Source organism: Canis lupus, chromosome 2 (assembly GCF_011100685.1).
Source record: "Canis lupus familiaris isolate Mischka breed German Shepherd chromosome 2, alternate assembly UU_Cfam_GSD_1.0, whole genome shotgun sequence".
NCBI lineage: Eukaryota > Metazoa > Chordata > Mammalia > Carnivora > Canidae > Canis > Canis lupus.
The window spans coordinates 33,368,599-33,381,948 of NC_049223.1; the positions used below are offsets into that span (position 1 = coordinate 33,368,599).

Genomic DNA, 13,350 nt, shown 5'->3' on the forward strand with positions numbered 1-13,350 from the left:
TTCTAGGCGGTCCTGCAGCCAGACCCTGGATCCCAGCAGACGCCCTGGATGGACGAGATGAGCAAGAAGAGCTCCGGCCCCACGTGATGGACGCTTCTCGGGGTCACAGGACAGGTGGCCAGAGGTCTGTGCGGGAAGGACGGCTGCGCTCGGGTAGACCTGCGGGGGTGGGTCGGGCGAGGACCCCGCGAGGGAGGGAGACACCGGCTTGTAGCTCCTTCGGTGGAAGTAAGGAGGAAACCGCCAAAGTTCACAGACGAGAAAAGAAACAATTATGAACCGATTTTTCCTGAGTAATGTACCATCAGGATGATGTTTAACTTCTCAGCAACGGACGTGAGGAGCAACGAACGCACGTAACTTTCAAATACACGTATTCACACATTTTCAAGATTTCAAATTCACACATGATTTTGCTTAGACGTGTAGGCAAAATCAAGTCCCGGGAGGAAGGGACCTCTGTGGAGGGTACGCGGCTGGTGTGGACCAGCCAGCCCAGATTAGGGCAGGGGCTACCCACCAGGAGGGTCTTGAGGGAAGAAGACACCGAGCTGAAAGGCTGTCCCCAGATCGTCGGGGATTGCTCACGGGGGAGGAAGTGTTGGACAGGGTGTTCCTTTCTGGTGGAATGTTCTGAAGGAAAGAGCAAGAGGTCCACTGAAAACCACGTGATGGAATCGGAAGATACCGATTGATGTTAACTAGGGAATAATCAAGTCTAAGCAGAGGGAATTCATGGCACACTAGCGACTCTGGATCCCAATGGTCGTGTGTTGTCTGAAGACGGCAACTGGGGGATCGTCAGCTCATGTTTATAAACAGGAACATAAATGCCAAGGGGCCACCACTCTTCATCATGACGTCATAGCGCTCCTTGAGTTCATCAGTTCCGTGTGTCTGTTCAATGAAAATAGAGGCATAGTGGGTTTTTGTTGTTGTTGTTAAGAGATCGTTTGCAGACTGTCACTGGACCGGGTTAGGCAGCTGAACGGCTGCATCATCAAGACGTCTGATGGCGTGTCAGTGGAGCGCGCACAGGAGCTCGCCAAGTGACTGCGGCCCAGTTATCTTCCGCATGATTCTAGTGCAGTTCGCCAAATGCAGTTAACCTGCAGTCAGTTAACCTCACCCATCATGGACCACAAACAGGCCAGGGCGCCCTGGCCGGCTCCATCGCTAGAGCCATGACTGTTGATCTCCAGGTCATGGGTTTGAGCCTCATGTTGGGCGTGCAGCCTACTTAAAAAAAAAAAAAAAAAAAAAAGAATTGAGGTGCAGAAATCACTAGCACGAGACAAACACTGGGTCCCTGGTACAGTTAACCCTCACGGAGCCATCACAGGAAACCAGGGACTGACGGGTTTGTTAAAACAGCGCCGGCCTGCTCTCTCCTCCATGTGTTGCTGGCCCTGTTCTGAGGGCACAGCAGTCACTGCCTGATGCCCGGGGCTCGGAATCCCTCTCCTTCTGCACGAGCTTAGTTTTATCGACACTGTGCTCTTGCTGCTCCAGATCCGCGGTGCAATAGGTATCATGATCGCCAGATTTAGGTCAGCTTTTGACAACTACCCATCAAATCATTTTTATCTGACCGTCTTATCCTGTCCAGTAATTCGTCAAAGCCTTTTCGAACTAAAAACTTTTCAGTTTTTTAACATCAGAGGGAGTAAGATTTCAGAATTAGAAATTTCGAGTGAACAAAGATGAACAATTTATGCTCAGTCCTGGTTCCCTGAATTGTATTGTTAAGATATCCAACGGGATTAAATGTCAAGGTTCCTTTAATGATCAACAGAATTTTAAATTCCCTCGAGAATTAATGTGACTCTTCCTCTAGTTTATCGTGTGAAGGACATTGTGACTTGGTTGTTTGCGCTCCATTTTTGTCATCCGTGTTCTCCCTGATGGTGACGTTAGGCAGCCTGTGCTGGTGTCTCTAACGGCTGTAGTGTCGGGGCGTGAGTCTTCCCCTGCCCGGAATGCTTCTCCCTTCGCCGTCGGTGTCCGTGATGTCCCCTGGCCCAGCCCGAGCCCTCATGTGCTCCAGCTCCTCGTGTGCTGCAGCAGGTGTGCAGGGACTCAGGGCCCGGTCCCCCCAGATGCCTCAACCAAGTGTGTTAGCTCTGGCCGCCAAGTAAAGCCTTACCTTACTCTGCTGTTTCCCTCAACCCAGGGGTGGACCAAGCGTTGCCTCCCGAGCGCCGGGCTCCCGTCACTCCTGCTTCTTCCACTCGCTATCACCGCCGAAGGTCCTCAGGGTCACGAGATGAGCGCTATCGGTCAGGTAAGGCCAAGTCCCCTAGTCAGTGATGGTGATACGGGTGGCGGGTGTGTGTGTGCAGCAGCTGTGGGCAAGAGGCAGGACGGGGTGCATCTGAATGTCCTTTGGTTGGTTGTGGGATCACAGGTGATGACCTCCTGTCTCCTGAACAAATATACCCCCAGGGGACACGTCCAAACTCAGTAAGCAGTAACTCTTTTCATGTTTTTAAAGATAATGTCCACTCTTTAAAATTTCATAACCGGGATCCCTGGGTGGCGCAGCGGTTTAGGGCCTGCCTTTGGCCCAGGGCGCGATCCTGGAGACCCGGGATCGAATCCCACGTCGGGTTCCCAGTGCATGGAGCCTGCTTCTCCCTCTGCCTGTGTCTCTGCCTCTCTCCCTCTCTCTCTCTCTCTCTCTCTCTCTGTGACTATCATAAATAAATAAAAATTTTTAAAAAAATAAAAATAAAAATAAAATTTCATAACCGTGAACAGTGGTTACTCTCATGAGCCCAGTTTTGCTTTTTTTTAGGTGTTACTATCTAGCAATTTGGTTTTACTTTGCATCATCCTGGTTACTGATATAATTTTCTTTCCTTCTCTTTTAACTCCAGGATTTCTGTTTCTCAAGTAGTTTTCAAAAAAAGAAAATCTTTAAACTTTCCTATGTTCTCTTTTCCCTTTGTGTTTTATGGTGCTTTGTACGAGAATGCTGTCTTGGTGATTCTCTTGTGTTGCGGCCGTCTCCTGGGTTTGGCTGGCTTAAATTTCTTTCGTTAATTTTGTTCCGATAATTTCTTTCATCAGAAAATTTGTATGGTGATTAATATTTTAGTTATTCTGAGAGATTTTTTCCCCCCCAGCACCTGCATTAAAACTGCTTTTTTCCTGCTTCCCTAACTACAGTTGCTAAGGAAAATTCTCAGTAAGTGTTGTTGCTGGGACCTCAGTTCTGGGTGGACGTGGATTGCTGACAATGACAAGAGATAACCCTGGTATTTCACTTCAGGTTTTGCAGAGCGCTTTCACAGGTACTATCTCACTTGGTTTTTACAACAAACAGGTGCGGTACTTGCTGCTCCTTCACGTTGCAGAGGAGGAAGCCGGGGCTGTGTGATGAGGTGGCCCAGGCAGTTCACAGCAGAGCTGGGGGTCAGCCAGGCCCTTGGTTCTCTTTCATGGCTCCTTCCACTAGTGGGGGTGACGAGCCCCATCCCCCACCCTTTCCTGCAAGGAGCCGTTTGCCTCATTTCCTGGCTGGCCTCCGGCCGAGGAGGTGGGAAGGGGCAGGGCGGGCCCTATGACATCAGGGTCATCGTCCTGGAGTAAGAGTGGGCTCGAAAGGCAGTGAAGGCCCAGCGCTCTGCCCTCCACCCCCTCAGATGCTTCAATGTGGGGTCGGTGGGGATGGAGTGAGGCAGGAGCTTGTTCTCAGCTACACCTTCTGTTTCCAGAGGTGATTGAACTCCCAGCACGTGTCAGGAGCCCACCCCCGTTCGGGTGTCTGAGGCGCCTCTCAGATGGTTAGCTGGGTGGAGGCACGCGCACATGTGCTGTCACCTTACCATGAAATGCTTCAGTTCCCTCACTTGTCTTGGCACCACCATGTTAGTGTTTTATGTATGTACGCACCTAGTCACACATACAGTTGACACAAGCATAGACACGCATGTGAATGTATGTAGTCACACATACAGTAGACACATGTGCTTAGAGACAAGTAGTATAGACACATATAGTAGACACACGGGTGCTGACATGCAGATGGATACATACAAAGTCACATGTAGTAGACATACATGCACACACAGTCACAGTGTAGACAGGTACACAGACACACACGTATACACGTATCGATGTATACACAGCCCCCACACAGGAGACACATATGTGGACACACAGACACACACGTAAGTACAAACAGAGGCAGACATGTTGGCCCAGAGACGTGTAAGTACACACATAGACACACCTGTGGATACATACAGTTACACATGGAGACCTAGATACGTAGACGTGTGTAGACATGCAGACACAGAACACAGACACACGTAGGTAGTCGTGCACGTGGAGATACACATGTGGATACCGACCCACACATGTAGATGTGCAAATACATGTGGACACACATTTATTATCATCACTATCTTCAGTTCTCACAGAAACTAGTCAGGTGTTCTTTTTTCCATTTTATAGATGAGGAGCTGCAAGGGCAGGGAGTGTGTGGTGGTTAATGGTGACATGGCAGGTACCAGCAGAATACAGTGCAGATCTAGCTCTGTCTGCCTCTATTGGCTGACTTCTTACCACACAGGAGATTGAAACACATGCCTCATTCTAAGCTCAGACATTCTGTGTTAAATTTTTTTAAGATTTAGATGGGAATTAAGACCCTGGCCCAGTCTGTTTCCTGCGTGACCGCTCTTTCCTAATGACGAGGGATGGGGCTGATAAACCCGATGTTTCCTGGCCTTGGCTAAGGCTATTCTCCAAGTCCTCCCGGCTGTTTTAGGACACAGGCCAGGAGCTGGTTGCCTCACCGCTTTCTTTTCCAATAGAAGTCTGAGAAGTGACAAAGTAGGAAACGGTGGAGGCGTAGATGTGGGAGGGATGAGGGTGGAGTGTGGTGGTGAAGGAGCACCGCCCTCTTCGAAGAGAACCGCACCTGTCTTGGTCCAGCGCACCTGGAGCCCTACTTCACGGTCTCTGTTCATGTCACGTAGCATCCTCATGAGGTGGCGGATGTGGGACGCCTGCTACACTTTGTGTCTGTCCTTTCCAGTTAGAATCCCAGACGTGGGGGTGAGTCCGGAGCTCTGCCTGCTTTGGGTGAAGGAGCTCATGGTCCATAGGAAGAGCCAGAGCAGCGACCCAGACATGGGCTTGCTGGTGACACTCCTCTTCTCCGTGTTCCAGTAGTTTCTACTGCTCTCAGAGTACAGTTCGCATCTGCCACGTCCGTGATCTGGCTTCCCATCACGCCATGGTCTTGTCTTTCATCTCCTTTCTGTAGCCATGCTGGCTTCCTGGATGTTTGTCAAGCACCTAATTGCTATAGGGCCTTTACGCTCTCTGCTCCTGCTGCCTAGAATGTTCTTCCCTTGGATACACACACTGCTTGTTACCTTTCCATCAGGTCTCTGCTCAAGGGTTATTGTTGTTGTGAGCCTTCTCTGACCACCCAGTTAAAGCGGTATGACACGGTGTCACCTCACACAATCCCTGCCCTCCCCTCCTGATGCGCTTGTGTCCATCGCAGTCATCGCCTCTGACACTGTCAGTCATCCGTCCTCCTGCCTGCCTACCTGTCATTGTCTGTGCATCTGCCTATCAGTCTCTACCTCTCTGCCTGCCAGTCTACCATGGGAACATGAGGCTCACAAAGACAAGGATCGTTTTTTGTTCATTCATGGATGACAAGCACCTAAAATAGCTCCTAGTTAATATTTTTGGAAGGAAAGAAGGTGAAGAAGCCTAGCACAGTTGGGAAAAAGCAAGAAATTAGGATGGGCCAGATTTTAAGGTCTGTTGTGTGCTGTGCTTGGGAACTTAGGCTTTATCCTGAAGATGACAGGGTACCACTCGAAGATTTTAGGACGTTTAGGATTTAGGGGGGACTTGGGTAGGGTTATGGCATATGAATTACACACAGAGGAATTAGAAAGACCCTGAGATTGATGCACATTTAGAAGATGAGTGTGTCAGTGAGATGACATCTGTTGAAAGGTAATAGCAACAGGACCTTGAGGGTGAGTCAGCGTGGGGGTATATGAGTGCGGGGATGTGTGCTGACTCATGCATGCAGAGGCTGTGTGGCTGCACAGGTGATCGTCTCTGGTTCTGCACTAGAGGATTGAGGTTTCCATCGTAGGGTAGCGCTGTTGGAAATGGCCCTGCACCTTCACTTACTGTGTAGAGAATACTGTGTAAATGTTACTGTATACAGACTGTTTTAATTTCTAAAAATTCATACTCCTCTCACCTTGAATAAATAATGACTGCTTGATTTACGTGGAGAAACCTATCCAGAGGCCCTTTGCATGTGCTTTTGAAGCTCAGTGGGGCTCTCATTTTCTTGAACCAACATGGGTGCCTCTCCTGTGTCTTGTGGCGGCCACCCAGAAAGAGAGCTAATGAGGACCTGGGGGTCATTGTTAGGCTCATCTGATGGTCTCACCACCTTATTCTCTGCTATTTCCTCTTGTTAAAATAAGCTAATCCTGAGTTTTCATAATTTAGATATTTCAGTAATGTATTGTGAGTTGCACTTTCACTGTATGTTCACAAATTCTTTTTAAAAATGTGGAATGAAGTCTGAAGAGCTTATTGTGGCTGATTGCTAGTGTCCAGGTGTCAGGATTTTCTGGTTTGTGTTTTCCTGAGCCAGCATGGAAGACTTAAGATACTCAAAAAGTTTTGTGGCCCTCAGGAGATTTTGCTTTCTGGAATTCTTAGACCACTCAGCTTGTAGTAGAAGTACTTTGGATGCTTCACTGACCAAATTATATCAACCAAGAAGTAATTCTATTATCTCTTAGATAATTGCCCTAATTAACAATCAATTCAGTCAACCATATAGCCTCAAATTTAATCTCTCTTGGCTATACTTTTCCATTTCATTTTCAAACCCATGGCCTTACATTGTAATGAACTACTAGAATTCTTTATAATAGTGTGTACCTCTCCTCTTTTTAAATAACTTTATTTGGAAACTAAAATTTGATTTGGAAAGTGAATTAATGAAGAGGCATTTCCTAAGTACCTAGAAAATACCAAACTCTGTATTGGGCACTTTATTACTTTTACTTGATAAGTCTAAATTAGAAGTTAAAGGAATTCTAGCTGTTTTTTAATACCCCCTTCTCCCCAACCAGAAGCCCTAGGAAAGAACACTTTGGGATTTGTGTTGTTTCTATTCACACCAGGACCAACTATAAGGAAGAACGTTCAAATAAACATGCAGCATACGGTTTCCTGATAAGCTTAAAACTGCTGGTTTTTCTCTTTGTGAACTGACAAATAGCTTCAGAAAGCACCTCTCCGTTCTGTATGTGTCACGGGCTAGAGCGGCTGTCCTCCCCAGGGCCCGGTGTGCACTTCAGGCCGAATGGCATGGAGCCCAGGCTCCTTCCTGGACAGCAGACCAGACAGGCTCCAGGGACCCAGGGGGACCCCGAGACCCTCCATGGATGTCTGTGAGGTCAAACTACTTCTGGAATGACACTGACACCTGATTTGTTTTGTCCACACTCACCTTCTCAGGAACGTACATGGATTTTTTCAGGGCTGCTGGATATGGTGATACTGCGTTCTGACTGTGCAGACAATGATTGAGAAGTCTTGCATCTCAAAGTTTTTCAGTTTCCTTCTCATACAGTAAATATCAAGGCATTAGTCCTATAAACAAAAGCTTTTTAATGTTTTCATGAATTTTTAACAGTTTAAAGTGTCCTTTTGGGTCATTCAAGAGCCACTCCTTGTGACTTATAAAAATGAAGTTGTTCTTTAAAAGTGGAAAGGAGATCACTACAAACTTCTACATGCGAGCCCACCCCTCAGGGTGGTTTTGTGCTGATGACAGTTTAGAGTCCGATGTGTGGCAGTGTTCACTTGCTGGCCGTAGGGGCTGGTAGCCTGGTATCCATTCAACACACGTGCAGTTTTGTGAACCGAGCATTTGCTATTTATTGTAGGTGAGACACAAATACGGAAGATACTGTGTTTGCTTCCAACCAGTGTATTTACCCTATAGTCAGTTTTTCCTTGACATTAAAGTTTAATTTCCTACATTGAGAAGGTTTCTCTTTCTCCAGTCAATTTAAATTCACTGATTTTAATATGCTTCCTGACTCTGCAATCTGATTAACTATGAACTAAATCTTTTTCATTGTTTAGTATAAATCAGAAATAACCTATTTTGTTACAGTAGAGTAAGAGAAGAATGCACTAAATCAGACTGCCTACTCAGCTGAATATTTCCAGTGAAGGACAGGCTTATCTGTAGCTGCAGTGTCCATTGTGGTAGCCCAGTACACACATGGGGCCTTTTAAATTTAAATTAAATTTAAAATTCTGGTTTTTTGCTTCTCTAGCCACATTTAAGACAAATGGTGGGCAATGCAGGTGTGCAAAGTTGCTATGGCAGAAAGTTTTATCCCACTGAGCTCTCTAAAACCAAGGCTGTGGGAGACTTGGAAGGAAGATGGAAGATGCATTTGAAGATAGACTATAAAGTCCTATTTGTTTAAAACTAACGAAAATGAACTCAATCTTGGTATCTGTGCCTAGTCATTTAAACAGAAAATGAGATCAGATTTGCATGTTGAAAATGTCTGTGTATAGCAGGTAGTGTGGGATAGATTAGTTGGATTGGGGTGGGTTGCTGGCTGAAAACAGGGACACATTCAGAGGCTTTTTCAGGTGAAAAAATAGACAAAATTTGTGATGTGCACCGAGGTGGTACTTAGAAATGGATAGCCTAGGGACGCCTGGGTGGCTCAACAGTTGGATGTCTGCCTTTGGCTCGGGGCATGATCCTGGGGTCCCGAAACTGAGTCCCACATCGGGCTTCCTGTGTGGAGCCTGCTTCTCCCTCTGCCTGTGTCTCTGCTTCTCTGTGTTTCTCATGAATAAATAAATAAAATAAAATAAATTGATAGCCTAAAATATTTACAGTAGATAGTAAGTGATTCTGCAAACTGAAGAAATAAAGATTAAATTTAGGAAGTTGGAAAAGGAAAATTGAGTAAGTCTGCAGGAGGGAGAAATGAGAAAGAGTAAAACAGAGTAGAGGAGATCATCTTGGCTTCATGCCAGCATGCAGTAGATGCATGGACTTTGTCACATGGATCCTCACAACAAGAAAGCAATGGAAAACCAGCCACCCTTCTTTGATCCATCAGTGAACTGAAGTCATTGGGAAAAATCACTGTGCCAAAACGGGGGTGGGTGATCTCAGTGGGGGAGGTAGGTGTCCTAGAAAAAATGTAAAGGCAGTGCTGGAAACCGAGACACCATAACAAATAACAAATGGGTTCATTGGTGGACTGAAGGCAGTGGCGTCAGAAATTCAGATCTACGTAAAGAAAGCTGGAATGTTAGAGAAGGATTACACAAAGACAAAAGAAAATCTGTTGTTTTTATCATTCGTAATTGCTCTTAGAAATTAAAGTTTGTTCAGAGTCATAATAGGAACAATGTTTTGAGTGATTATAGCATATGCATTAGTGAAATGAATGGCAGGAGTGTAATTGAAGGCAGGAGATAGGAATTGAGTATGCTTTGTTATGAAGCATCTGTACCACCCTTGAAGTGCTGGAATGCTACTTGTAAAAAGTGCTGGACAACCACTTGTAAAAGTAAAAAATGAAGTATAATTGATATGAGGAGTAAAGAGAGAGAAAAAGATTCAATACTCAATTTAAACTAGAATATGCAGAAAAAAGTGGAAGACAAAGAACAAGTGCAATCAATAGATAACTAACATGTTAAATAGTAATCGAAACATACAAATCACTTAAACTGTTACTGATGTAAATGCACTGGTTACACTATCAGAGTGGACCAAAAACACAAGCCACTGTAGTCTATTGTCTTGAGAGACACAGATTAAAGGTGAAGTGATGGAGAAAAATATACCATGCTAACACTCATTTTTTAAAAAGCTAGAGTAGCTACATTAATTTTTTATGGAGCAGACTCAAGAGCAAGAAAAATTACCAGGGATTATATATGATAAAGGGGTTGATTCTTTTAGAAAGACATAATTCTTAATGTGCACTTGCCTAACAAAATATCACAATACCCGAGATAAGACAATAAATCTACAGACCTAAATAGACAAATCCACAGTTACAGTGGCACTTCAGCATCTGTCTATCAGTGATGGACAGATTCAGTAGGTAGCAAATCAGTTAAGGATATGGTTGAAATGAAGATTTAATTGATGGCATAAGGTATTTGATGCCATAACAGCAGAAAACACATCCCCAGGCTCACACAGTACAGTCTCCAAAATAGACTACGTTCTGGGCCATAAAACACTCTTAAACTGAAAGGAATAGGAATAAAAATATGCTCTCAGCCACAGTGGAATTAACGTAAAAATCCATGACCGATGACTGGAGAAGTCACACACACTTGGAGAATAGACAGCATGCTTCTGAATAACACATGGATCAAAGAAGCCTGAGAAATTTATAAAATATTTTGAACTAAAAGGAGAAAATACCAGTGATCAATATTTGTGAAATGTGGCAAATTAATGCTTACAAGCAAATATGCAGAATCCAGTGTTAGAAGAGAAGATCTAAAATCTGTAAGCTTCAACCTTAGGAAAAGAGCAGAGTAAATACAAAGAAGAAAAATAATATAACTTAAGCAAAAAAAAAAAAAATGAAATTGAAAAGAAGAAATCAGAAAGTCAAAGGTGCCAAAAACTGGCTCTTTGAAAAGATCAATAGAAGTGATAAATTTCTGACCAGGTTAATTAAAAAAAGAGAGAGAAGATAAAAATCCTAATACCAGAAATGAAAACCTGACCTTCACTACTTATCCTGTAGACCATAAAAGGACAATAAAGGAATATTGCAAACAGCACTGTGTCCACAAATTTGATTATGTAGATGAAGTGGACCCAGGCCTTGAAACACACAACCTGTCAACAGTCACACCAGAAGAAGTAGACAATCTGAGTAAGGCTATGTCTTTTCAAAAAAAAATGAATCAGTAATAACTTTCCAAAACAAAGCACCAGGCCCAGATGGGCTGCTAGTGAATTCTACCAAACATTTAAAGTGGACATTATGCTTCTCTCTATATTCTGTTCCTGGAGATAAAAGGAAGAGAGAGTGCATTGTTTGAGACCAGTGTTAACCTGATAGTAAAACTAGACAAAAGCATCACATTTGGGAAAACTATAGGCTACTATCTCTCATGAACATAGATTTTAAAAATTCCTCAACAATATAGTAAATCAAATGCAATATTGTATAAAAATTGTATACCATGACCAAGTGAAATTTATTCCAGGTATGCAAGGCTGGTTTAACATTCAAGAATCAGTTAACATAATTCATCACATCAGGAAACTAAAGATGACAACTCCTATGACCCTATCAATAGGTAACAGAAAAAGCATTTGACAAAATCTAACACCCATTCATTATTAAAGTGTCAACAAATTGGGAATATAGGAGAACTTCCTCAATTTGATTAAGAACATCTAAAAAAAACTTACCATATTTAGTGATGAGAAACCAAATGATAAACCACCAAAATGAGGAGCAAGGCAACAAAGACCCCTCTTACCAGATCCTTTTTCACATTGCACTGGAAATCCTAGCTAATGCGATAGGACAATAAAAGGAAATCAGAAGTTATATATATTGATAAGGATGAATTAAAACTCTATTCACAGATGATGTGATTGTCTATGTAGAAAATCCCAAGAATAAAAAAATCTGGAATGCATGATTATAACAAAGTTGCAGGATAGAAGGTTAACATACAAAAACATCACTTTATTATATTCCAGCAACAAACAATTGGAATTCAAAATTCAAAATGCAATGTCATTTACATCAGCACCACCAAAATGAAATACTTTGAACTAAAAAAAAAAAATCTATAAACCCTATATGAGGAAAATGATAAAAGTGATAAGCCATAAGAACTAAATAAATGGAGTTTGCATGTACACGGATAAGACTCCATATTGTCAAGATGTCAGTTCTTCACAATTTGATCTACAGATTGAACACAATCCCAGCCAAAATTCCAGCAAATCATTTTGTGGATATCAAGTCAGTTGTAAAGTATATGTGGAAAGGTGAAGACCCCAGAGAGCTAGCTAACACAGTAAAGAACAAAGTTGAGGACTGATACTATTCAACTTCAAGACTTACTTATAAAGTCAGTGGTGATATAGACAGATGTTGATGAAATAATATGGATCAATGTATCATAGTAGACAGCCCAGAAATAGACCCACACAAATATAGTCAATATTTGATCAGCAAAGGCAATTTAGTGGAGAAATGATAGTTCTTTCAACATACAGCACTGGAATAACAATGTAGACACAGATCTTAAACCTTTCACAAAAATTAACTCAAATGCATCATAGACCTGGTGGCTCAGTCAGTTAAGCATCCAACTCTTGATTTCAAGCCGGCTCTGTGCTCAGTGCAGTGTCTGCTTGTCCCTCTGTTCCTCTCTTCTCTTGCTCATTTTCCAAATAAAATCTTTCAAAAAATGTATCATAGACCCAAATGTAACCCCAAAACTGTAAAATTCCCAGAAGATAACATAGGTGAAAATACAGGTGATCTTGGGTTTGATGATGACTTTTTAGGTACAAAAAGCATACTCTATGAAAGAAAAAATATTGATAAGCTTAGCTTCATTAAAATTAGAAATTTCTGCTCTGCTTTTAAAAGGCAGAATGAAAAGGGTAAAGCACAGACCAGAAGAAAAATCTTTGCAAAACACAGTTCTGATTTTTAAAAAAATAAAAAAACTAGTATCCAGGATATTAAAAAAACCTCCAAAGACCAGAGTAAGGAATTAACCCATTAAGAAGTGAGCAAAAGATCTGAACTGACACCTTAACCAAAGAAGGTATTCAGATGGCAAATACATGAGGAGGAGATGTTAAACATCATGTCAATAATAATAACTATTATTATAAATTATATTTATAAATTATTAGCAAAAATCCAGGACTCTGACGACATCAAATACAGGCGAGGATGTAGAGCTACAGGAACCATCCGTCACTCTGGTGGAGATGCAGACTGGTGCAGCCATTTAGGAAGACAGTTGGGGAGTTTCTTACAAAATAAAACCTACTTGTACCATGTGATCCAGCAGTGTGTTCTTTGATATTCACCCACATGAACTGGAAATAATGTATTTGTACAAAAATTTGCACATGAATGTGTATACTAGTTTTATTCATAATTGCCAAAACTTAGAAGCACTAAGGCATCCTTTAATGAATGGGTAGACATATTGTGATCATCCAAGCATGGAATACTATTTAGTGCTAAAAAGAAATTAACTATCAAGTGTTAAAAAACAGGA

The 13,350-nt window shown here is 42.8% G+C and overlaps 1 protein-coding gene across 3 annotated transcripts in view; it reads left to right on the forward strand.

Annotated features, from left to right (window-relative positions):
* Positions 1-13,350, forward strand: part of DIP2C (disco interacting protein 2 homolog C) — a 251,648-nt gene that overhangs the window by 97,565 nt on the left and 140,733 nt on the right. For all 3 annotated transcript variants that reach the window (XM_038530233.1, XM_038530232.1, XM_038530234.1), the window contains one exon: positions 2,174-2,284. In XM_038530233.1, the coding sequence (XP_038386161.1) occupies positions 2,174-2,284 (111 nt within the window). The remainder of the gene's footprint in view (positions 1-2,173; positions 2,285-13,350) is intronic.